A 25,152-nucleotide genomic window follows, 5' to 3' on the forward strand; every position below is an offset into this window, starting at 1 on the left:
GTTATCCCTTAGCGTAGGAAAGCACAGCAATGCGCTGCAACAACAGATTGTGGATGAAGCACTAAATTGTTTCATTTGACTCATTTAGGGTCTGGCTAGATAATTAGCTAGCTAGCTAACTAATTCCCCTTTCATACTACACTGGTTACACAATGCGAGGGAGGGAGAAGTTGCCTCTGCCAGAAATCTCCTTTTTAAGGTTAGGCAACAAACATACTTGGTTAGGTTTAGGAAATTATCATGGTTTTGGGTTTCATTGAGCAAAATGAGACAGTAGCCAATCACAGCACAGTAGGGCGGGACTAGACAGAACGTATTGTGACACCTGCTACACAAACACTACTGAAGGTAGAGAAAAGGAACAACAAAAGAACAGAACGCATTTCTGTGTGTGTGCTGAAAATCGGTGAGATTTTATTTGCCCTGGGCTATGAGATACAACCACGAAGACACTGTGCAAAGAAAGCAAAGATTAAGTCACACTTATGGAGTCGGCAAGCACATTACACAAACAAAAAAAAGAGATATATCTGCATGTATACAGTATATTGCCAAAGGAGTTCATGCTACAAATGACATATAAGCTAATAAAATGAGGACATGAAACTAATACGATCACAAACACCTCAATCCAAATAAATCACAAATCAATACATTGTTTAAAATATACTGGGATATTCAATGTAATTCAAGTTATTTTTTTTATTTTTTTAGTCCCATCATACTTTTCTTTGTAATATTGTCTGTTGGTAAGTGTTTTTAATAGTCTGTAAAAATCCAGCTAAGATTTAGTTTGTTACCATCCGTTTGCAATCGGATGTTTTCAGATTTTTAAAAAGCCACGTTTAGCTACGATCGAGGCTTGTTTTATTTTACCAGTTTCTCAATTGAAATAGACCAAACTCCTTTCTGAGGGAGAGAATTACAAACTCAAAAAACTAAATCCATTGCTTCCCCTCGGCAACTTAAAGGCATTAGAGGAAAGGATACGTTAAACACATGCCCTTAACAATTGGCTGCCTACATCATGTAAGGTTACGTTGAATAAAAGCAGTAAAAAAAATAAAAAATAAAAGCATTCAGCATTTATGGCCACCTCAAAGGGATTTCTAAGTGTAGAGCAACAACCAACATTGTATTGTGCTGACTGTAAGATACATATGGAATATATTTATAGACTTAAGAAATAGTTTACACTCTTGAAATCTCATAATTGAATGTTCGCTAAGCCCCGCCCCTCGTGGTTAAGGTTGCTATATCTTTCAAGCTTTTAATTCCCATATTTCTCAATGAAAACTAGCACACTTAATTTCAAAAGTATATTTTAAATAACGAGGTCCTTTATTTCAGATAAAAGAAAGCTTCTTATTTCTTGCTGGTCTTGAATATGCATTTCAATAAACTGTTAACACTCTCAAAATCCTGTTGTGTAATTAACTTTAAGCTGTTATACAAGATCATAACCTCAGCAGCATTTCTGTTGCCTTTCAATACGGCGACGGCGAATGAACTGGTTAAAATGGCAATTATCACATCAGCTGAAACTACTTCAATTAATATTTCTCCTAAATGTGAAGAAAGTTACAGCTCGTCTTGATAGGCCTGCTGTGCCTAGTTACTGTTGCTAAGCTATGACTGTACAATCACTCGAATGAGGGAGGGGTTTAGCGAACAATCAATGGCTCTAACATTTGGCACTGCACAACGTGAAACATAAAAAGACGTAAAATTAAAAACTTGATTGCCTTATTTTTAACCGCCAGTGGTTCTCCAAATTACATTTTTGTTTATTTCATTTTTTTAAAATTTTGATATTAATATTTCCTTTTCTAAAAGTGCAAGCAAGCAAGTACAAATCAAGCAAATGCACGTATATTGCATGACCAAATCTTTTTGTCTTTTCTTCCTTTTTTCCCATACAGCATTCAAATCAGCTTTTGAAGCACAGAGTTAAAAAATATACTAAAAAATTGTCTTAAAAACAGGAATATAAGCAGATTGGTATTGCTGTAGCTTATCGATTATTACTAATACGTTTTCAAGCTTGTATGAGAAGGAGGGACAAAACACACGACAGAGAGACAAAGAGGACAAATGAATTAAAAATGAAAAAAAAAAATACAGAATATGAACCTGAACAACAGTGATGGAAGATATTGTCCTTATTGTTTTTAAGTGCTAGAAACCATTATCCTCTCGTCCTCAGTCATCGTCGCTCTTCTCTGACTGATCCTGCAGAAGGAAAGAGATGATAGGCATTAAGAGAGAGGGAGATTTAAAGGCTGACAAAGAGGCAGATGAGAGAGGACAACGCTGACCATCAAACCCCATTTCATCAACGGTCTACATCAATTTTTCCAGAAGAAACGTGGCCTCTCTCTGTCTCTGATTAGAAGCTGATAAAAAAAGGGAGGAAAGTTCCATTCATCCATTATCTTTTCCGCTGAGCAGAGGTTTTCTCGACATCCCTCCCCCCAGCGACGTTTTCCATTCTGCCAGATTCACAGGCCAGACGAGGTGTATCGTTTTCCCAGTGTGTTCTGGGTTTACCTCGGTACCTCTCACCAGTTGGAAGGCCTGGAATCTCTCTAAAGGGAGGCGTGGAGGAATGCTCTGAATCAGATGCTTGCACCTCCTCAGCTGGCCTCCAATGGAAAAGCTTCCACCCCATCCCTAATCCCTAATGCTGTGGGATTGCATACAAAGTCAAAGCAAAAATGCAAATGGATGCGGGCCGAATTAGACAAATGTGTCAAATTTGCATCATTTGCGCAAAAATTTAAATACTCGAGCGAGAAATTTTCCATGACAAATCGGCATCATTATGTTGGGGTTTTTTTTACGGGATGTATTGCTATACAGTGAATACAGCTGAGTGAAATTCACCGAGCACCTCTGGGTGATCTTATGAGCCAGACCGGACGGCGTATATGGGACTTCTGCCATGATGGATGAGACGTTTATGGTGCATACATGGAGAAAGCTGCCCCGCCTCTCCTGCATGTCTGGTTGAGTAATGTGAGGCCAGACTTCAGGGAACGGACGAAGGAACCTGCTTGTGTCCACAGTCTCATTCTTTAGTCAATAATGAAAGGTGAAGGTTGGAACGTAGATGGACTGGTACGTCAGGGCCTTTGCCTTCTGACGAAGCTCCTCTGCAGCACAACGATCCGCTACCACATCTGCATCACTGCTGACACAGCGCTGAATCATCTCACGCTCTATTTTATCCCCGCTCGTGAACAGTAGACCCTGACATACTTCAACTCCCTTGCAGTGACTCACTCTCAACTCTGTCTTTAAGGAGAAGTTCAGGAGAAGTTCAGAAGTTTTAAATCTGTGGTTAAAGACACTCATCTTTGAGCTCGCTGCACACAAAGACGGCCACAACCTTCGGCCAGACAAGTGACAAAATCGCTCACTACATTTGTATTCATTGAGTTACCGTAGATGACCATTTAGTAGCCCGGGCGTTTAATATGCTAAATCGACTTGGAGCCCAGGCGTTTATAAGAACCAGGCGCGTATTTGCAACAGGCTACAATTTATTTTTGCAATGAGCAGCACCAGACCATCATGCAAAGAACAAGGAGCTCACCATAGCACCACTGGAACAAAACTACTTTTTCCCCCCGACGCATCTTTATTGACATCAGACAATAAATACAAAGACAGTTTGTCTGTGTTACCGCGACACAGGGAGCTGATCAGAGCAGTGTTATGAATGATAACGGAAGGGGGGGTCGATCGCGGTAATTTCAACACTGTACATTAGCGCATTTATCTATATCCCTATATCCCTCAGTCTAGCGCGCCTGTGTTTGTGTGTCTGTGTGTGTGTGTGTGTGTGCGCGCCTGCATGCGAGAGAGAGAGAGAGAGAGCGCGAGAGGAGGGGCTGACTGACAGAAGAGGTGAGAGCCGGTGAAGTGCTGTTAAAAAAAAACTTTTGTTTTCTGTGCAAGACTATGGTAAACACTTAATCGCCCGGGCGTTTAATTGAACCGGCGTTTATTATGCCAAATGAGGTCGGACCCCGGCGGCTATTAGAGCACAGGAACGTATTTGCACGCGGGCGATTATTTGGTCATCTACGGTACGTGGCTTTTGGCCTCCCTCTGGTGAAGACACTTTACATTAACCTCAAACACCCTGCAGTTTAGTATCACTATTAGGAGGAATAAAAAACAAGCCTCCAGCTGACAACTTCTGCTCAGTAATAAAGGGGGGAAACTGTCTGATAAATATATATTTAATATTAAGATAGCATATCCAAAATGTATTTGTCATGCTCTAAAACTGAATTTATACTTCTGTGTTTATTTCTTAGATCCTAATCAGACTTTGTTCCACTTCTGGAGGGAGTCTGATGCTACATGCACACCATGAGCAACAAAACAACAGGCAATAGTTTCACCATTGCCGGTCCCATTCTCTCAAAGACCGACTAAAAACAGAGTGAAATGCAAGTGAGTGGGTTGACCTACATTGTCATCCAGGTCGTCGTCGCTGTCGTCGTCGCTGACCACCGGCTTGGCCTTCCCTCGGCTTTGCCTCTTCTTGCCTTTATCGTGGCTGCGCGCCTCCTTACTCAGCTTGATCTTAACTCGCACAGACTTGGCTTAATGAAGGAAGCACAAGAAGGAAGTAGGAGGGATTTAAAGTCCTTCACACGACTGTGAGTTCAGCTTAGTCAGAAAACACTGTTACGATTAAGGTTATACCAACATTTAGGCTCAGAGAAAACTTGGTATCGTCTGTAACTTTCGATCAAAGTATTTTTATTTAAAGATTCTACATTTTTTTTAGATTTATGCGTAAAATACCCAAAATGTGTATTACAAGCTGCATTGACAAAAACACCTGTGTGCGTGTGGATAACTCAACTAGAGCTAGCATTCATATTAATACTCAATTGATTAGCTTATAATTTTGGTAGCCTATGTCTCTGAGTTGTTGGTCCATTTGAAAACTCCCAAAACAACACAGATTGAGTCGACCTTTAGAATTAAAATGTTCAAGTAGTCTAGTATTATTGCTTTCCTATCCTGTCTTTTACATCATATTATAATACAATTCGTCTTCTGTGCTACAGTTTCAAGTCGACATCGTCGATGGTGCTCCCAGTGGATCGGTGGCAATGTGAACCTTAAACCAGAGCGCCATTGACTGGGTTTATAGAATTTAAATGACAGTGTGTGTTACTGTGTTTATATTCAAGTGTAGAAATAGTGCGTCTTACCCTCGGCCTCTGACTCATCCTCGTCGTCATCATCGTCATCGCTGTCATCTTCACTCTCTTCATCCTTGGCAATCTTCTGCCTGGCACTCTTGAACACTGACTGAAGGACAATAGAGTCCTCGTATATCTGTGGGAGGGAGGGAGGTGGGGGGTATAATATAATCAGTTCCTCGAAGAGTGTGAATGACATGTATTAGTGGGGACATGGGAGAGAGAGGCCTGCTGGAAAACAGGCAGATGCCTAAGGGATAATAAAAGGGAAGAGATTAAGTATTAATGGAGATCAATTGCAGGAGAGTAAAACTGGTGGGTAGGGGGTTACAAATAGAGTAAGAAGCATTCATTATCCACGAAGTGGCAATTCAAAATGTATAAATGAAATATAGACCTGGTCCTTAAATAAAAGCAATAAAAGAGTTCTCCGGCCAGAGAAACTTGGCTCTTTTTCCCGTCTGCCTCTTTGCGTTGGTATAATGAATTACCGGCTGACACCTCTTGGAAAACACAAGCGTTAAAAAGAAGAAAACGGCATTAAGGACAAAGCCAAGCCTTCCCTCAAAATAACAAAAACAAACATTAGAATATATGGGTGTCAAATCGTGTGTAAGCACTTATGTTTTTCAATTAACTAAATGTTTGTCCCTACAATGAGAGAAAAATCTATATGGTCTACCACTATAAGTTCCCATAGCCTTCAAATGTCTTGTGATTGTGAATCAAGCTGCTGGGTCTGATAACATCTCCGCTGTCCAATGTAAATGACTGCTGCCCTGTAGCACTCGGCCCCATTTCGATGAAGTGCTGTGAGAAACTGGTTCTACAGCACATCAAAAAACAAGATCCCAGCCGGCCTGGAGCCTCACCAGTTTGATACAGAGCCAACAGATCCACAGAGGATGCTGAACTCCACTTAGCACTCTCGGAAATAACAACACCTACACCAGAAAATTGTTTGTTGATTCCAGCTCAGCATTCAACACCATCTCCCCCCTGAAACTGGGCTCAAGTACCTCACTCTGCAACTGCTTATTAGACTTCGTCACAAACAGACCCAGGCAGTTCAGATCGGCAGCATCCCCCTCCTCCACTCTAGTGTGCTGCTCGGCCCCCTTCCTGTTCATGCTGTACACCCACGACTGCTACCCACATCATGAAGTTCGCAGGTGACCCTACCGCCATCGGCCAGATAACAAGCAACGTGGAGACTTAACGCAGAGAGGAAAAATTGTGTGAGATAGAGATAATAGAGTGAGTGGTGCTACTCAGAACTACCTCAGCACACAAATAAAAAGAAAGTTTAATAAGTGGAAGGCAATTAGAGACACTCTGGTTCCACATGGGGGGGTGAGAGGTGGGTCTGACCTGGGATCCCTCCAGGTTGAAGGTCTGAGCGTTGTGACAGAGCAGCATCACGTCCCTCTCCAGGTCTCCGACACCCCTGTATTTATGGCTTCTCACACGATCCTGTCGACGGGACAAAAACACCACACATATCAGATTTCTTCTTCTATTCTTTGACTCCACTTATGATATTTAATATCATAGTATATTGACAGCTGGTTCATAGTTAACACACCTTGATCTTTTTGAAGTCCACAGGTTTCCTGATCAGCTCGTAATATTCTGGAAGCTCCTTCCTGGATGGTAACTGGACAAAGACCTCACTTAGTTGTCTTCCTGACCTGGTAACAAAAGAACAGTTCACATCATTATGAAATGATTAAATACCCTGTTTACAAGCAGATCATGACTTAAGAAGGTAAATCTCCAGGACGTGATCTTAAATACACTACAGTATAAGATCAAACATTAATGTTGTGTTATTATTAAGACCGTTCCACTTCTGGGCCTCAGCCGCTCATCAACTACCAAGAAAATACAGCTAAACAAGCACAACATGTCCCATGTCAAACACGTCTTTATGATACGACCACTAGGGGGCAACAAAGATTCAACACCGAGTAGCCAGAGACTTCTGCAAAATTAATTAACACGGTGCAGTTTTCAAGACGTAATTGATAAATGAAAAGGTGGGTTGTAAAGCTGCAGTATGCATCTCCAGCTATCTTTTGCAAAACAATTGATCCCTGCAGCCTCATGTTGTGTTCATGCAAAACGTGAAGCAAAGTTTTTGACCCAGGAGAATCGATGCAAAGACGGGAATTAATTTAATTTATATAGCGCTTTTCTCAACAATTACTGACATTCACCCATTCACACACCGACGGCGGAGTCAACCACGCAGGGCGACAGCCAGCTCGTCAGGAGCAATTAAGGTAAGGTGTCTTGCTCAGGGACACCAGGCACTCAGCTAGGAGGAGCCGGGGATCAAACCGGCAATCTTGCGGTTGCCAGCCATCTGCTCTACCTCCTGAGCTAAAACCCCCCCATTTCATGCCAGGCAGCAAATGACAAGAATGTGGCAAATACGCAAGATTGCCGACGCAGCCTATCAAGAGTTGTACAATTTCCTCCTTGGTTATTTCAGCCATGATGGATGAATCGTTGTTGGCATCTACATGGCGGTACCATGTCTGGTGGCTTTGAAGAGAGATAGATATATTGGCTTCAGAAAGGCTGTCTGACTGTAAGTTAAACTGAGTTTTTTAGGTGGCTAAAATACGTTTTGCTGCTGCCCCCGTCAACCTAGGGGCGTGCCGACCGCCATCTACTGCAGGTAATACACGGACTACGGGTAAGTCCCTCATAAAACCCCACTTCTATCCCTGTAAGTCCGGAGTACCACCTAAAGGTAGGTCAGTCTGATCCCAAGGCTACTGATCCCAGATGACTTGGATACTGTTCAATCCCCCCGCTGCGCTGTAAGCTTGGATCCACTGTGTAAACTGTTGTCTCGGTTTATTAACTTCCAGGAAGCTCCAAATCAAATTTAGGTTGCACTCGTGTTTGACTTCGGAGGTTCAGTTTGTTTTATGGAGAAACGGCATTGCAACTTGAGTGCGTGGAAATTCCAAAATGTGTCCAAGTCTAGCAAAGTGAGGGGAGAGCCAGAGCTATGATTGAGATGCTCTGGGATGAACAACATCAACTAGGAGAGGAAAGAATTTGACTTCTGGAAAGGCAAGTTTTCCTGGAGAAAAAAGCTTCTGCATAGTCAGCCAGCACATATTTGCGTGATGTGAACAAAAATGCACATGTTGAATCATGCATGGGTGAATTTTACAGTAACACACATTAAGGATTTTGCAGATGAGCAAAGAAAAAAGGTAAAATGCTGACACAACAGGAAGGACCACACAAATATGTACACAAACAAACTGTTTCCTGTGACCTGTTTCCAAAGATCAGACTGATGTCTGTTCGTTTTGCCCAGCTTACCAGGAATCTGAACTTTCCTTTGGATAATCAAAGTGTGATCTACACTCTCACGCATGGAGCTACTTTTTGCACTTTATTCTTATAGATGAACAATAACAAGAACTACAGAGGATCTTCCCCCACAGTTTACAGTACAAATATGTTCCAACTATACTAAAGCTTCTGAGTCAGCTCATGTACTGGTTCAGGTGCTTCAGGTGCACAGGGGACAAAGGTCCATCACAACAAGGACCCAAGTTACAACACAACTGGCTGTAATAGGCCTCCTTCTGTGTGGTCTCTACTCTGTGTCCCAAGGTCTTTAGATTAATCAAACTGAACAATTTAACACCGACAAAGAAAGCTGAGATGTTTGGGTTCATCACAGTCGATAACCGCCACTTTGACATATGAAGGTTTTCTGTCAGTGTTGAAATAACTCCTGAAAACTATAGTCTGGAATCGATCAAAAACTGTTTGTGAAGAAGTAACATCAGACTGGAGGCTAGAAAGAAGCCGTATATTATACATGAAAGTGTTGTGCGGACCAGCTAATTAAAACCCACAGGACTTGCTTGTTGGTTTATGATTGGAGTCATGAAAACTCCATGTTCTAATCTGAAGAAATGCTTGTAAGCAAGTAATGCAAGTAATAAAAATCTGAAACACATGACATGATAAAAATGGAGTTTGAGTCAGGAGAACTTCTTTCACCAAGTCTGCCCTTTGTCAGCATTCTGCTCAGAAGATGAACAAGATTTAAGAAAAGAAAATAGTTCAAAGGCTTGTGGCTTTTACTTTACTTTTTATTTCAAAGTGTCATTTGTTGATGGAGCAGCCATAACTCTTAAATTGACCTAAAAGCATGTGGTTGCGCCTAGTGTGAAATAAAATGTAAATATGTACATGTAAATAAATCTGCTGCTTACCCATCTCTGTAGTTGATGACTGTATCAATGATGGTGTTCATTTGCTTGGTGAGTTTGGGGGGGTTGGGGGAGTGTTTCTCAGTAGGTGGACGCCCACGTTTCTTCTTGGCCTTGGAGCCCCCGTCGTCTCTGCTCGACGAGTCCTTGTCCTGGCGTCTCTTGCGTTTGCGCTTTTTCAGCCGGATCTCCTCCTCCATCTCCTCCAGGTTTCCATCCTCAACGGCCTGGAATTGAAAGGAGACTCGCTTCAATTCCTCGTAGATATGTTCCTTAGCATTTCTTCGGCAGTGCCTACAGGTCTCTACACATGTGAGTTATTTTAATGAGAGCCTCTTTGAACTACAGCTGAAGCTTCCAACATACTTTCACCATGGTTTCAATGGTTCTTTGTTCTATTGTTGTTTCCCCTGAAACACCTGAATGACAATGTCAATTACATGGATGTGTCTGAGGAGTCGCTCCGGGGGAGTGTGCCACAGTGTATTTCATGTGAGTTACTGGTAGCTACTAGCATCAGGCTAAAATACACTTTTGCATTAAATCTAGTGACTTTTAAGACCTGATATTATCATTTAGTTGTAAGAGGCCCCATATTGTCAATGACCAGAATAGATACTTTTACTAAAGTAAAATGTCTTGAATACTTCTTCCATCCCTGATTTACATTGCTAAAACTACAGTAACCGGCTGTTTACTGGGTTCTGGAGCCCTAAAAAAATGGAAACTCCATATTTGTGACTTTTGTAAGATTTCCCTACTCAGTAGAAACAAGACGTAAAGTTTTGAAAGATGGGCTGACACAATGTTGCTATATATATTTTGTTATGTATAAACTATAATTTGAGAATGTACCCGCAGCCACTGTTTTTCAGTCAGCGTGTCACTGTAGTCCACGTCCCGACGACAGCGCGATCCTCGTCCGAACATCTTCTCCTCCTCCTCTTCGTAAGTGAGCCGCTCGACCTCAGCTTCGTCTTTGATGATCCATGAAGGCAACTCGTCCTCCTCCATGAGACGAGGCTTGCGCTTTGGGTTCCTGGCATCCTCCCGCCGTCGGTCCATGTCCATGCGCTACGGAGGAGAAAGGCCACATCGGGTCAAACAGCAGACATTGACACAATTCATGCTTCCATTATGTTATACCAGATAAATGGAGCCTTTAAGTTAGCTTTGGTACTGTGACCTGTAGATGGATGGATTTCATGATATTATTGGTTGCAAGTGGTTTGTACAAGCTTATGTAAGCAGACATCATATTGAGTTTTACAGGAAGAATTTTGATTTAAAAATATTTAACACATTTTTGTTGATTTAAAAATCTGATATTCGGATATATCTGCCGATATATTTTTTTATTTTGTATTTCAGAAACGCGTAACAAAACATTGACAGATTTCCCTAACATAAGTTATTTGTAGCTATTTCTTCACTAAAATAATATGATAATGCAGTTTAAAAATAAACTTGTTTTTTTTATTGTCACAACGGAACAGAGGAACATCAAAATATATTAAATTTCTGATAAATAAAATGTATAAAAATACAAACTTAAGATATAAAACTTAAAAGTCCTTTGAACAAAAACACAATAACAACAACAACCAAACACAAAGTTACCAGTATTAAAAGACTTCGAACAAGACTGGAGACAAATTCTGTTAAGTTCTATAAGGGTGTTTCGTCAGTTTTTATTTTATGTTTAAAATATTCATTTGACACCATTTGTCACATACCGATAGTTTGGAAAATGCCTAATATCGGCTGATAATATCGGCCCGCCAATATATCGGTCGGGCTCCAGTGCACAATATGACCAGAGCTGTGATCTAAAAGGGTTAAAAAGGCATTTTTTCATTTCAACTTGATTTACATGGGAATCAAGGGGTTAACTGCAGTGTCTTGGTGGAGTTTTGATTTCCAAATCAGATGTCACCACCATGTCACTTAATGGATGTACATGATCTTGCCATATTGTGCCTTAATTAAAGTCGCTACTGTCCTGGGTTTCATTCTACCATTTATTTTATGATATAGTGAAGTTGCAAGGCGGGGGACTATGTCACATTATCTGATCAGGAAATTACAGCTGTACCAAAAACATTTTTACATTTGAAGCTTTTACTGAGGTTTGAATGTCTGTCACCATATTATGTCATCGCCCTCAAAAAAAGAAAAAGAGAAATATATGTATAACTTGATATCGAAATAATTAAAATGTATATGGTGCTGTTAGATTACCGCTTGAGCCTTTAATACAGGGGCATGCCCCCCTTTGTTAACACTTTTTTGACCGCAATGAAAACGCCAACAATTAAATACCTCGTTAGATTAAACAAATGATTACAACTATCTTTTTTCAATTCACTTGACTGCTTGACATTACAATGCCCGGGTGTTCCTGGAGTTGTTTGGATGAGTCTGAAACAATCCTACACAGCAGTTACAAGAGTAAGGGTTTTTTAATGACCACACACACTCGATCCGTAATGGTCCTCAATGAGAGCCAATCCACAAAAATGTGCGTTAATCAACCACTCAAACTCGACCTGCAAAACCCCTGACTTTATCCATTATAGCAGCAGAGAAAGAAAGAGAGAGAGATAAAATACATGTAAGCCTGACATTGGATGTAGTGATTGAATAGCGATTAGGAATTTCAACATTATGAGTTTTGAATGATTGTCTGTCTCTATGTGTCAGCCGTGTGACCGTCTGGTGACCCGTCCAGGTGAACTCGAAGGTGAGCCTTCATCCAAATGTCAGCTGGGATAAGCAGTGATTGATAGTGGATGAATAGATGGATGAGCTTTGAAGCTTCAAACTATTCAGTAAAGCCCTACAGCACATTAAGACTACTGCCATGGTAACATCCTCTCATTCATTGTGATAGAGAACTGGGATGGTGCGTGTTTAATGTTACTAAAGAGGAGAGGACAATTCTTGCCATATCCTTTGCATCCACAAAATGTAGCGTGTTTTTAAAGATACGCCATAATATTTGATATCTTACACCCAGTCGTTATGAAGATACAATATGAGCTGGATGCAACACGAAGTGTGTGGCTACACCACCAGGAATCAGTGAAGCAGGAGGATGTGTAGTGCAGTTTTGAAATACTGATTATGAAGCAGGTGAGCAAACTAATAGTTGAGGCAAGAGACAGACCTGCTGTAATAGACGTCTCAAACACAGAGTGAGTGACATGGTGACTCTGAGTTCTGTACCATGCAATAATTTAATATGCAAGAAGAAGCGTTTGGGGGAATGTTGCTGCTGAATCTGAAGGCGCCTCAATAAATTGTGACATTAAATCTGAATAATGGTCTATATATGATGGACAACCTACAATTATTTGGGACTAGATGTAGGAGAACCAGCTGTCAGTTCTCCTCTTTAAGCCCGGTGATTTCAGAGGTCCACTCTGCAATTTTAATGTTGATTAGAAGTCAGAAAAATGTGTGCTTTTCTCACCATGAAGAGCTCAAATTCATCTTCATTGCGGGCTATCATCTGGTTGAGGGTTTCATCATCGGGTATCTCATCTTCTTCCTGGAGTTACATTTGGGAAAAGCATAAAAACAGTTTTAAACAGCAAAGCAGAAGCCACATAGATCAATGCAAAACAAATCTGACCCAAAACATTACAGCAAAACTACCAAGGAATAGCATAAAAGCAAGAGGATTCATACTCTGGATTGGTCTGAATAAATCATGAAAATAACCCTTTTTTTTGTGTGTGTCTATTATTTGGAAAGTCTGCTTTACAAATTGTGGTTTGTGTGTAAATTTAATAACGTTATTTTAATTTTATTTTACAAAATGAATGACTATGTCTGGAGGGCTCATAAACTTCCAAGCAGCAATGTGTATCTATCATAACAAATATCAATTAAATAGACAAGATGAAATTACAAAAACTTCTAATATTATAGGTGAGGGATATTTCTCTTGCTGAACAGATCTAATCAAATCTCTGCCGCAACATGCATCATTTAACTAGAGGGAAACATCAATTTACAGCCCCACACAGTCATAATCTAAAAAATTACCCCGTCTTACTTCCAAGATAAGTTAGAAACTCACGGCGTACCTCATTCTGCTCCTCAGTCTCTAAAATGGCCTGGAGGAAGGCACGGCGCTCGTGGCTAGAAGACTTCTGATCGAACATGCCCGCCTGGATGACCTTCTGATCCACGTTGAGTTTGTATTTAGCGGCGGCCAAGATTTTCTCCTCCACGCTGTTGACGGTGCAGAGGCGAAGCACGCGCACCTCGTTCTGCTGACCGATGCGGTGAGCCCGGTCCTGAGCCTGAAGGTCCTGGAAGCAACAAAGGAGAGAGGGAAGGAGGAATCCTCAGAAAATAGCCCTTTAAATCTGTTTTTGTTTTTGTTTGCATCAACCAAGAACTGCCAACACTATAAACAACAGACTATAAGAAAGCCTTCACACAGTGAGCACAGACAACGTCTTTATTGGTCACAATAATAAAACCTATGACGGAGGTACCTGGTGGGGGTTCCAGTCGCTGTCAAAGATGACGACAGTGTCTGCAGCCTGCAGATTCAGGCCGAGGCCACCTGCTCTGGTACTGAGCAGGAAGATGAAGTACTGAGCTCCCTCCTCATTAAATTTCTTCAGCAGTAACGCTCGGTCGTCAGACTTGGTGGTTCCTGAAACCAAAGCGTGATCATTTTGAAATGAAAAGTCCGTACAATTTGAAAAGAGTCGTTCTTCTGGTACGATGAGGCCCCTGGATAATGTGCTTCATCTCTGACCAACCTGGTTGACCAGACCAAAACTGTTTCAGATGGCCAAACAACCAGTTTATATTTCAGATTCAAGTTTGAGTGTCTTTAGTGTAGCAGACGGATTTCACGGTAAAACCGAATATTGTATTGTATGCTCGCTTCTCATCCTATCCATCTCCTTATTGCTGTTAGCTACTACAGTCCACAAGTTGGTAGGACTAATAAAGGATTAGTTTATCTTATCTTGTATTGTAGATATAAACCTGGATGACCTGCAATTTCCTGATGTTAAAGTCAGATAAGACTGAAGTTATTCTACTTTGTATTGGGCCCAAACTCCACCCAAAAATCATTGTCTAAAGATATAGCTTCTATTGTTTGGATTGCCATCGCTTCATACACTACAAACCTCAAGGACAGCCTTCTTTCACCTGCGTTACATTGTTCTAAATCAGGCCCATCCTGTCTGAAAAAGATAAAAACTAGCCCATGCATATGTTACCTTGAGGCTGGATTATTGCGATCAGGCTGTCCCAATAAATCCCTTAAAAACGTGCCACTGTTGCGCTGTAACGCTTGCTTTCAAAATCATGAGTGTGTTCTAGCCCTGCTGTATGTGATAAGTGTCCAACTTTTGTTGTGATACGACATTATTAATAAAATTTGCCGAAAGTCTCATTTAATTAGATGCTATAGGTAAACACCCCTGAATGCAGAGAGAAAAGATATAAATGAAGATTTAACACAGGGGCACAAGATTAAAACTGGGAAAAGTATTTTTCATTACACTGGGACTTTATATTATGCTCACTAAGGAGGTTCATGGCTGCATGCATGATACAAGTCTGTTATTAATTTGGTTCTGAAAGCTCTGAATGGATGGAGCAAAATACTAATTATGTGAATGAGTTGAAATGTTTTACCTCAAAGTAGAATAACTCAAGGTGTTTATATTGTTATTCAGCCGCTTTATGTCTTCAGGTTACTTAAACAGCAATGTATGAGTAAGAAAATGCCTTAAAGTGAAGCAACATTAATTAAGTTTCCAGTGATTATCTTAACTTCATATTACTTCAGGGATGAAATAAATCCAGGTCATAACTATTTAAAGTCAAGTACTTAAAAAGTAATGGGTCACAGCAATCTGTTTGAATTTCAGTGCAAGATTTTTTCTGACCAGGCATCTGACAAATAGTGCCTATTATTATTCTTTTGCTTGTGTGAGAAGATTGAATACATTGCAGTGTTTCCCCTAGAATTTTTTTCAGGCCCGGTGGTACCGACTGAAAAAACCCTAAACAGACGAGACGTGTGGGATGGTGTATTGGTGCAGTTGGATTAAGTCAGGTGGCACAGCAAGCAGTCTGCAATTCTGCAATTATTATATTTGCATTCAACATTTTTGTTCAACCAGAGTGTATTCAAGGTTTTCAAGGATTCAAGGAGAGAGTGACTTATTAAGGTGCCAGTTGATGGAAATGATCCAAAATTAGGTGCCAGAAAAATATGGCTGGAAAATGATGAGCATCACATTAATAGCTACAGATACTGTAAAACACTATAACGACATATGAGTGGATATATTGTCGTATTTTATCAAGTAAAATATAAGTTATAGGTTTACTCAACAGCCTAATAGTTAATAGAAATTCAGGTAGAGAGTTCCACAGCTTATCAAAAAACAATCCTTATTTTATTAACATAGGCTGCCTAAGGGCACGATCAGTAGCGTGCCTCGGCTCCAGCACAAACGGGCATTGGCCCGTTAGCCGGTTGTACATACGTCATCACGTCCTAATACTACACACGCATGGCTTGATGTTGTTTTTAAGGAGCGCGGATTTTGGAAGGAGACACACAGCGGCATTTTTCTTATAAATGCACCGGTCCGGTTCCGGTACCGGTCTTGCGGAGCAAGTCTACTGTGCTGCGCGGAGGCACTCCTAATGTAAATGATTATTGATTTATGAATGAATTGATAGGTGGCTTATTTTTGGCGTATTGATCTTTTCTTTTTGGCCTGGCGGCCCCGCCAGGCCTGTACAATGGTAGGGGAAACGCTGCATTATTTAAATATGATCAAACATATTTTTGATATATACGTTGGGTGAATATTTCCCTCCCCATTAAACGTTTTTTTTTAGGGAAAGTTTTTCCTGATCCAAAGGGCAGATGCTGTACAGATGGTAAAGCCCCTTGAGGCAAATTTATGATTCGTAATATCAAATTAAAATGGACTTGACTGTAATATGGCTGCTGAAATTGATGTACCATGATCCGTGAGAATGATAAGATATCACCCTAGAACTACAAAAACAGCTGACTTGCAGTTGTAGAGTGATGTGACGGAGTGGAGCTTCTTTCGTTCGCTGAGTAAAGACAGAGCACCTTAACCAGACAACAGCCAGCTGAAGTAGACACAACTTTGTGTTGCTGTGCATTAAAGGAAGGATCGGGTACCGACACTTTAAAATATGTCCTGATTTGGCTTGGAACATCTCTAATAATGATATATTATACACATTATTAAGATGTAAAGCGTAAGAGGAGGTGTGAGCTTACCATCTAGACGCAGATAAGTGAAGTTGCGGTAGCTGAAGTAGTCCTCCATGATTGTCATAAGGGTGGTCATTTGGCAGAACAGCAGGACTCTGTGGCTGGTGGCCTGCAGCTTCGGCAGGATGCGATCCAGCAGCTCAAACTTCCCAGAAGCTCGATACAGATCAAGCCTGTGTGGAGGTAATGAGGCAAAAAAACACATATCAATTATTGAAGTCTCTGTGGCATATAGTTTGACCGCAACAGTCTAAACTGGCTAATAATAATGCCCTGAAGCTATTTGTTTGGCTTGGCAACCTGTTTGCATCGTTTCTGTCTCCAGCCAGACTAGCAGCTCTGTGAGGCAGTGCTTTGGTAGAACACTGTGTTCAGTAAATGACAATTTCTACACAAAGTAAAGTAAAATAAGTCAGCTAATACAATGATTTAACATTGCTCTACATTATTGTCGGACTAACGTTCAACAGCGTTCTTAAAAAATAAAAATAAGTAAAATGATGAAAATTGATGCTGGGAAACGAGAGAAATGTGCTTTTTTATTCCTTGACTTCTTCTCCCTCTTCAAAACCTGGCACTTACATTACCCACAATGCAATTCTACTGCCGGCAGCTTGCTCAGGGATTTGGGAGTGTTTTACAAGCAGTGGTTTCAACAGACTTTGCCTCAGGTGATTAATTAGATTTTGTGCAGCAAGGAATCTAAGATCAACTTTGAGGTACTTGTGCCTTACGTGAGGATTTATATTTTATGCAGTCATATACATCTACTCCTACTATTGTACTTTTTTGCTGCAATGGTCGATTTGTTTACCAACTTTAGTTACTTTGCAGATTCTGAATCAAAATACTGAATCTAATCAACAAATGAATGAAGATGTATTATTATAGATAGTCGTAAAACTTTATTAATCCCCTGGTGTTTGTACTTTTACTAAAGTAAACATTTTAATGTAGGACGTGAGGCCAGTTTTCTATTACTAATCTTTTCTTGATGGTAGGTTCAGAAAAATCAAGAAAAACAATGAATGTAACCAATTCAACAACTGGATGTGACAGAATTTTCTTCACTGAAACAGAGACAAAACTGAGGTAGTTGTTTTTGGAGCCAATCAGGAAGGATTAAAAATCAGCGCTCAGCTTTCAGTCTGCAATGTTAAAAACCACAGACCGGGCCAGAAATCTAGGTGGGGTCATGGACTCAGACTTGACTTTCAACAGCCATATTAAAACAATTACAAAGCCTACTGTCACTTTAAGAATATATCAAGGATTAAAGGACTTATGTCTCAGCAGGACTTGATTAAACCTGGCCAACCTGACCACTTGGGTGTCCTACTTACCCACTGATGACGCCGTTTGGAAAGCCCATGTGCTCTGCAAAAGATTCCTACAACAGAGAATATTTACTGGGTTAACTAAGGAGAGACGATCAAACTATCACTAACCTTCCAAGTCTCCCAAATTAAAATTCAGGAAGACTGATGATATTTATGTAATTAAATCTGTTTGAATGAAAACGTTTTCTCAACAAGAAGAACATAAGCAATGTGAGACACCACCCTGGATGTTACTGGATGAACGAAATGTTTAACAAAATAGATTTTGATCAAATCAAAATTTAAAAAAATACCGTTGCAAATTAAACCTATTTCATTGGTTAGAAATATGCAATTAGCTGTAAATGACACAAAGATGCCCAAGAGGAAACCAGCGTTATTTTATAGTTTTCTAGTGTCAGTATTCAGAAGCGTATGTCAGCGGGTAGTGATCACCTCAATGTGCTGGAACATGTACGGATGGTTGCAGATCTTCTTCAGCTGCATGATGGTGTTCATCAAGGTCTTCGCTCCTCCCTTACCCTGAAGGGGATTTTAACAGGAATTAAAGACATTAAACGACAGATTAAAACAATGACTACTAGTCTTATTAGTCGTTTTCTAGTGAACAATGAAATAATCCTAAATAAAATGATTATGAATCGTATGGTCTCCCTTCATAAATATAGGACAAATTCATTAGAACAATGTATTTTTGTATGCTTTATTATTTATTTTTTTTAATCAGGAACTATTTTTCACTCACCATTACAGCGAGTTAGTCAATACTGACCTTTGAGACAGGATCAAGACATCCCTTAATTTAACACATTTTGAGGCCAAAAGCCAAACGGGCAGCTTTAGAAGTTAAGTAAAAAAGCTGCAATATACACAAAAATGCAAGGACCTTCAGATGTCAAACAGCAGCTCTAAGCTATAAAGCTTTAAGTTTGTCACACACTGATAAAACAAAGCAGAGTCACAGAACGACAACACAAAAGCCTGTTTACCTTCTTGTCTTTCTCTGAGCCGTCGGTAAGGAGGATGCCTCTCTGCATGTGGCGGTACAAAACCTTCTGGATGGCAGACATGTCACATTTCACCACGTACTCCACCTGGGGGAATGACAATAAAAACAATGCATCGGTCTGAGCTGACTGCACTTAGAAATAAGAGTAAGAGAGGACATAAAATATAGTACAGGAACCTTGTATACAAATTCTCCTTTGTATGTGCATACAAAGGAGAATCTCTAAGGATGAAGCTCAGTCACAAACTTTCTTTATTTCAGTTTCTTAAAAGCACGTTTTAAAGAATCTTTCCAATAATGATTAATTGTAGAGCTTAAAGTAACTGTTTTACATTCAAAATCACACATCTTAAAGCATGCATTCATACCAGACAAAGAAATGTTTCATACTTGGAATTGTTCAGTGTAAATATGATTCTAATCAAAACAGTCTAGAGCGCTCAAATCGCTACCCATTATAACTTACATCCCAGTTTAAGAGAGTAAATTTTGTGTGAGCGTTAATTTAGTTTGTAATTCACTTCAGTGTTTGCGATAAAAGTACAGACTTACAAGGACATATTAAGCTCAGGGTTTCTGCAAACCATGCAGCAAATATAATCACGCTACATTAAATCAGGTAAAAGTCTCACCTTCTCTGGCAGCTGAGACTCCACCTCTTTCTTCAGTCTACGTAGTAGGAAGGGGCGGAGCACCTTATGCAAACGCCGGATAATCAGGATGGTCTCCTCCTCATTTAGGTCCACCTAAACAAGTCAGACAGGATGAAACATCACAAAATGTTGTGTTGTGCACACTGGGCAGCAGGACAGCACCACAGTAACACGACGATGTGTCTTTATGATATACAAATAAACAATGCATTACGCCTGAACAATTTCCCTGACCGTCTGAATCCTGGGGGTAGTAGAAAAGTTCTAACTTTAACCAAAGCAGTGTAGATCGTTGGGAGCACTACTAGTGAAAGAAGTATGAAAATGTAATAACTTCCAGAATTCTACAAGAACAAATTGGCCTCACAACTAGACCTGAAAAAACAAGATATTCAATTGGCAAAATACCAGCATGCAGATGTTTCCAGGTTTGTTAAAAAAGACATGATTTGAGTCTCTGAAACGTAGCGATATACTGCTAGCAACACTAGAATTGCAGCTCAGAGCAGTAAATACTGCAGCAACACTGCATCAAGAATACACACAATGTATTTAATACGAATCTAATGGCTGAAAACCCCAGAAACAACAATGGAGAAAAAGTCTCAACTATTTTTAACTTTCGTAAACTTCTTTTAAACACGCTTGTTGCTGCCGCCTGTTAGAGCTCATCCTGAAAAAAAGTTGCCAACTCAATTGAAGCAGTAGGTTGAATGTTTAAGAGGTTATAGAGAGAAATCCAGTTAAAAGATGGGCATTTGATTTTTTATGATAGTAAATTGGGTTTATAGGCTTCCTCAGCCTCAGGCAGCATACCATTTGAAGGTTGACAGCTCAACCAACTGTGACCTTGTGGGAGAAGATACCATCACAATTTGTGGAAAAATGAAAGCAAAAATTCCACACTGCAGCACCTAAGAATCGCTAATAAGGATCCCAGTCAGAGCCTGTAGGACTTAATTACATTCATCCTCATTCACGATGAGTGTTAACTGTGTCTAAATTAAAGCTTTCTAATGCTTTAAAATAAACTTTGCAAAATGTATCCAAGTTAGGTATTAACCAAGGTGTGTATCTCCAAAATATTCAAAAAGTTATACATGTGTACTTACATGTTTTTTAGTTTAAAGGCAGCAGTTCTCTCTCTGGGTGTTCCCAGGGGGCTCAGAAGACCCTTTTTAACAGTGGCAGACTGCTTTTGGGAGACGTAAGAGTCCGGCCTGTTTCTCTCTGTACGTACCCTCTCTCCTGTCATGGCGAACGGGGCGTTGAACCACTGCTCGAATGTGCTGCAGCTCTTGAAGATGGTGGGCAGGAGGAAGTTGAGTAGGGCCCACAGCTCGGGCAGCTTGTTCTGCAGTGGCGTACCAGTGAGGAGGAGGCGCCGCGGAGCCACGTAGTGGGTGTTCAACACCTGGGTCAGCTTACAGTGGTGGTTCTTCATGCGGTGACCCTCGTCCACAATCATGTACTTCCAACGAATCTGTGTGGGGAAGGAGGAGACTTAGTGGACCCTCATTTCTATACTGAAATAGTGGAAAATAAACTTGACATATTTTGGATTGCAATGTAGCCGTTTGTTGACTGCAGAGCAGAAAGTTTGATTTTCTACTCTGAATACCTTTAGGGTACACCTCTGTCTGCATATAAAAAAACATTTTTATTCCCTTTTTCATTATGCTTATTATACGCCTTTAAGCACTGCTTTTTTGAAGTGATGTGACCTACTAACATGTAAACCTTTAATAAACAGAAAACTTTTGAGCGTACTCTGAATTATTTCAGCTCCCAAAGGTTTGACCCATTTGCTACAGTTTGGACTGCTTATAAAACTTAGTTGTAAAACAAAATAACACAAACTCCTAACCCCTACCTCCAGGGCCCTTGCTTGAACTCCAAACCTGGGCCATATTGATCTCAACTCCACGCCTGTGAAGTTTTGTGACTAGGGATGCTAATTTAGAATGTTTAGAAGAGCCAGCCGTTGTTAATCATTAACAGACAAGATCAGTGCCTAGCATGGAGGAGGGCTGTGGTTTAGCTGAGAGGTTGTCAGCTGTGTGGCTGCCTGGCATACCCTCGCCAGGATTTCCACCAGTGTATTGCCGGCATAAGCGATTGTGTGATGATTAGTCTGAACTTGGCAGTGACTTGCAGTGTGGTGTGTAATTTGTCAGTGAATAAATGCTTTGAAAAGACACAAGCTAGTTAAGGGGGGTTAAGGGACAACTCCGGTTCAGGTTCACATAAGGTGGGCTGACAGCTCTTCTCCTGATAAGCCGCTCCCCTCTGAATTTTGCAAAGCTTCTTTTCCTACAACATTTCTTTTAACAGTTTAACCGAGAGAATGAATCTGTCAAAATTGCTATGGTCAACTGTCAGTTAAACGGCTAATTATTAACATCCCTCTTTACGACTGTATCTTGCATGGTTGCAACCAGCAGACAATCAGAAACATAAACACCTTCTGCTGTAGTTCCTGCTCCAGGACCCCATTATGCCATGATGACACCTACAGAGACTCACAATACCAGCCACATGCAGTTGCAGCTAGAGATTTTGTAATATATAGCGCACTACTGTACAGTATAGTAACTGCTGAGGACAAGATTAGATGTTCTTTGCCCTCCAAAGTGGCCGCAACACAAGCCATTGACTGAAATAAGGGCTGCTAGTGGAGGCCGATCAGCTGCTGAAGGCCTGTGTTTCTAAAAGCAAGCTCCTTGAAGTGCTTCACATCTGAAGCAAATAATATTGAGTGGTCTCTTTTTATTACCTTTTCCAGCCTGAATCAGCATTAGTATGCTTGTACCTTTGGACACACAAACAGTGCACCAATACACACCACTGATTGTGTACAAATAAACACATTGTGCAGTCAATAATAAATATTACAGCCGGGAAACGTGCTGACATATACATACCACCATAATTTAGACCAAGCTAAGCTCAGTGTCTTGATTAGAAATGGAACTGACGGTTTCCCAGTCCTCTTAACATTTTGCTTAATATTAAATGAGATGCTACGCTAATCACAAATTAAATATGTATGTAAATATGCAGGACGCTGAAGTATGGCTGATCAAAGACGCCTTCTAAAAGAATGAGACAAAAACACAGGCTCCAGCTTTTGCTATCACCGCATTACACCCCCGTGTTGCTTTCACTTTCCAGTCACATACAAGGAATGCAGCCTTCTATCATCGTAAGAGCTTTACAAATATTCGACGTCAAGATTCTCTGAAGCTTGTGCATTCCTTCATCACAAGTTGGATAGACTACCACAGTGCACTGTTCTCAGGTCTCACAGGGAAGTCGATAAATCAATTGCAGCTCACAATAATTAAAAAACGTGCCTCATTTGCATCGCATCCATTGACTTTGTATGCACAAAAAAGGTACTCTTGACACTTGCTCAAAGCAGCTGCTTATACATAATTAAAACTATTAACGCTGAGTGTTTTTCCTAATCAAAGTCCATCCATCAATTCCCTACTGCTTATCCTGTATTCAGGGTCGCGGTGGGGCTGGAGCCGATCCCAGCTGTCATTGGGGGAAGGCAGGGTACACCCTGGACAGGACGCCAGTCTATCAAAGGGCCAACATTTGACAGACAACCATTCACACTCACATTCACGCCTACAGGCAATTTAGAGTCCTAATCAAAGTAAATATTTTAATTAAATTCATCGTCACTTATTTACTAATCATTTGATTTGTTTGTTTTTATGCATGCATATACAGTATACATACACAAATACATAATGGAACCGGGCTGGTATTGGAACCTGTATCGCACTCTACATTGTAAACTTTCTTGATGAGAGAGAGAAAAGAGTATTTATGTGTGAAGTGATGCCCGAAATAAATAAATAAATAAGTGTGTGTGTTAGTGTGTGTGTGTGTGTGTGTGTGTGTGTGTGTGTGTGTGTGTGTGTGTGTGTGTGTGTGTGAAGTGTCCAAAATTGGCAATGGACTACAAGCGAGGAAAGTGATTTCTACGAAGAGGAAAAGATTTGGTCTCCTTTACCTTGGCCAGTATGTTTTTGTCCTTGATGATGTATTCATAGGTGGTCAGCAAGACGTTGAACTTCCCGCTGCGGAGTTGAGGCACAAGCCCGCGGCGCAACACAGGGGTGCCCTTTCATTGGGGAGACACAAAGAAATAGGCAACTTTCTGCCGTTAGTCAGTCAAAAGCAACGGGGGGTTGGGGGAGTGAGTGATCGGGTGGGTGAGTGAGTGGATAGAGAAGAAAGCGTATTACCTTGTAAGCAATTTTCACCACAGAGGGTGCCCACTTGTCAAGTTCATAGACCCAGTTGGATAAAGTTCTGGGGGGGAAAAAGAGAAATTGAATGGAAACGGATTTAGAGACACACTGAGCATGGCCTGAAGCTTAAGAGGAACTTGAGGAATCGCAGTTTAAGAGAGAGCGTTTTCACAGAAATGTCCATCATCAAGGTTGAGACATAAAGTGATTGATCGAACATCTGAAGAAATAAAATCCCTTGCAGTGAAGTGCAATATCTTTTAAAAAGGGTCAAATGGATCGCAGCTCACACATTAACTTAAATTTCCACACACACAACCACAAGTTCAAGGCGCACCCCCTCAGTAATGATGCAAAAATCAACACCCATTGTTCACTCTAATCCTTTAATGCCTGTCTGTTGTTATGTAAAAATAAATACACATTAGGTGAGTGTGAAATTGGGAATTACTACAGTTATTCCTCTAAAAAGTTGTTTTTTAAAGCTGAAAAAAAAACAACCCAGTGGCTTAAAAGTTAGTGTGTATATCATATTATTATGGTAATCAAACACTGGCTCTAGAGGGGGGGTCATTTTTGTTTTTAAGATGGCCACTTTGGTTTAAAGTGCTGTTATTTTTTTCAACTCATTTCCGCTGTAAGAATTTGCCATTTACACACTGGCCTAAATCCCAGATAAGAATTCTTTCTGAAAACTGCGTTTGAGAAAGTGTCGGTCGCGTTGCATTTGGGGATCAGAAAATATTCACAGCATTAAATATGAATTTTGGATTAAAGGAGTTCTCATGTAACCCCAGTGTTTCTAAGCTAGCAAGTTTCTTCAAGCCTTTTAATCCTGTGACTTTTAGAGTGACAAACGCTGACGAGTGTGCACGCCTGACACTTGACTTTAATCAGAGCAACCAAGCGCATCACTGTCTCAACCAGCGTTGGGACTACTGACTCCCTTTAGAGTTATTCGGCTTTTTCCCCCCAATCTCAACATTTTCCGAGTGTAATTTTTGAAAACTGTGTACATTAGTCCTTCAGAATTTAGGGTGTGATAACACGGCACAATAAGTGATGGATGCTAGCTGGAGAGTACTG

At 40.6% G+C, this 25,152-nt stretch overlaps 1 protein-coding gene across 1 annotated transcript in view; it reads right to left on the reverse strand.

Moving 5' to 3' along the window:
• Positions 1 to 390: 390 nt before the first annotated feature.
• smarca2 (SWI/SNF related BAF chromatin remodeling complex subunit ATPase 2) overlaps positions 391 to 25,152 on the reverse strand; it is a 41,627-nt gene continuing 16,865 nt past the window's right edge. The window contains exons 17-34 of the mRNA XM_084024341.1: positions 24,061 to 24,127; positions 23,826 to 23,936; positions 21,036 to 21,278; positions 19,775 to 19,888; positions 19,123 to 19,227; positions 18,569 to 18,655; positions 18,137 to 18,183; positions 16,800 to 16,966; positions 13,996 to 14,159; positions 13,579 to 13,806; positions 12,960 to 13,037; positions 10,340 to 10,558; positions 9,488 to 9,711; positions 6,817 to 6,922; positions 6,603 to 6,704; positions 5,241 to 5,367; positions 4,486 to 4,619; positions 391 to 2,232 (exon numbers count right to left, since the gene is read on the reverse strand). Of these exons, the coding sequence (XP_083880467.1) occupies positions 2,203 to 2,232; positions 4,486 to 4,619; positions 5,241 to 5,367; positions 6,603 to 6,704; positions 6,817 to 6,922; positions 9,488 to 9,711; positions 10,340 to 10,558; positions 12,960 to 13,037; positions 13,579 to 13,806; positions 13,996 to 14,159; positions 16,800 to 16,966; positions 18,137 to 18,183; positions 18,569 to 18,655; positions 19,123 to 19,227; positions 19,775 to 19,888; positions 21,036 to 21,278; positions 23,826 to 23,936; positions 24,061 to 24,127 (2,353 nt within the window). The 3' untranslated portion in view covers positions 391 to 2,202. The remainder of the gene's footprint in view (positions 2,233 to 4,485; positions 4,620 to 5,240; positions 5,368 to 6,602; positions 6,705 to 6,816; positions 6,923 to 9,487; positions 9,712 to 10,339; positions 10,559 to 12,959; positions 13,038 to 13,578; positions 13,807 to 13,995; positions 14,160 to 16,799; positions 16,967 to 18,136; positions 18,184 to 18,568; positions 18,656 to 19,122; positions 19,228 to 19,774; positions 19,889 to 21,035; positions 21,279 to 23,825; positions 23,937 to 24,060; positions 24,128 to 25,152) is intronic.

This window comes from Eutrigla gurnardus (genome assembly GCF_963514095.1).
Source record: "Eutrigla gurnardus genome assembly, chromosome: 13".
Classification (NCBI taxonomy): domain Eukaryota; kingdom Metazoa; phylum Chordata; class Actinopteri; order Perciformes; family Triglidae; genus Eutrigla; species Eutrigla gurnardus.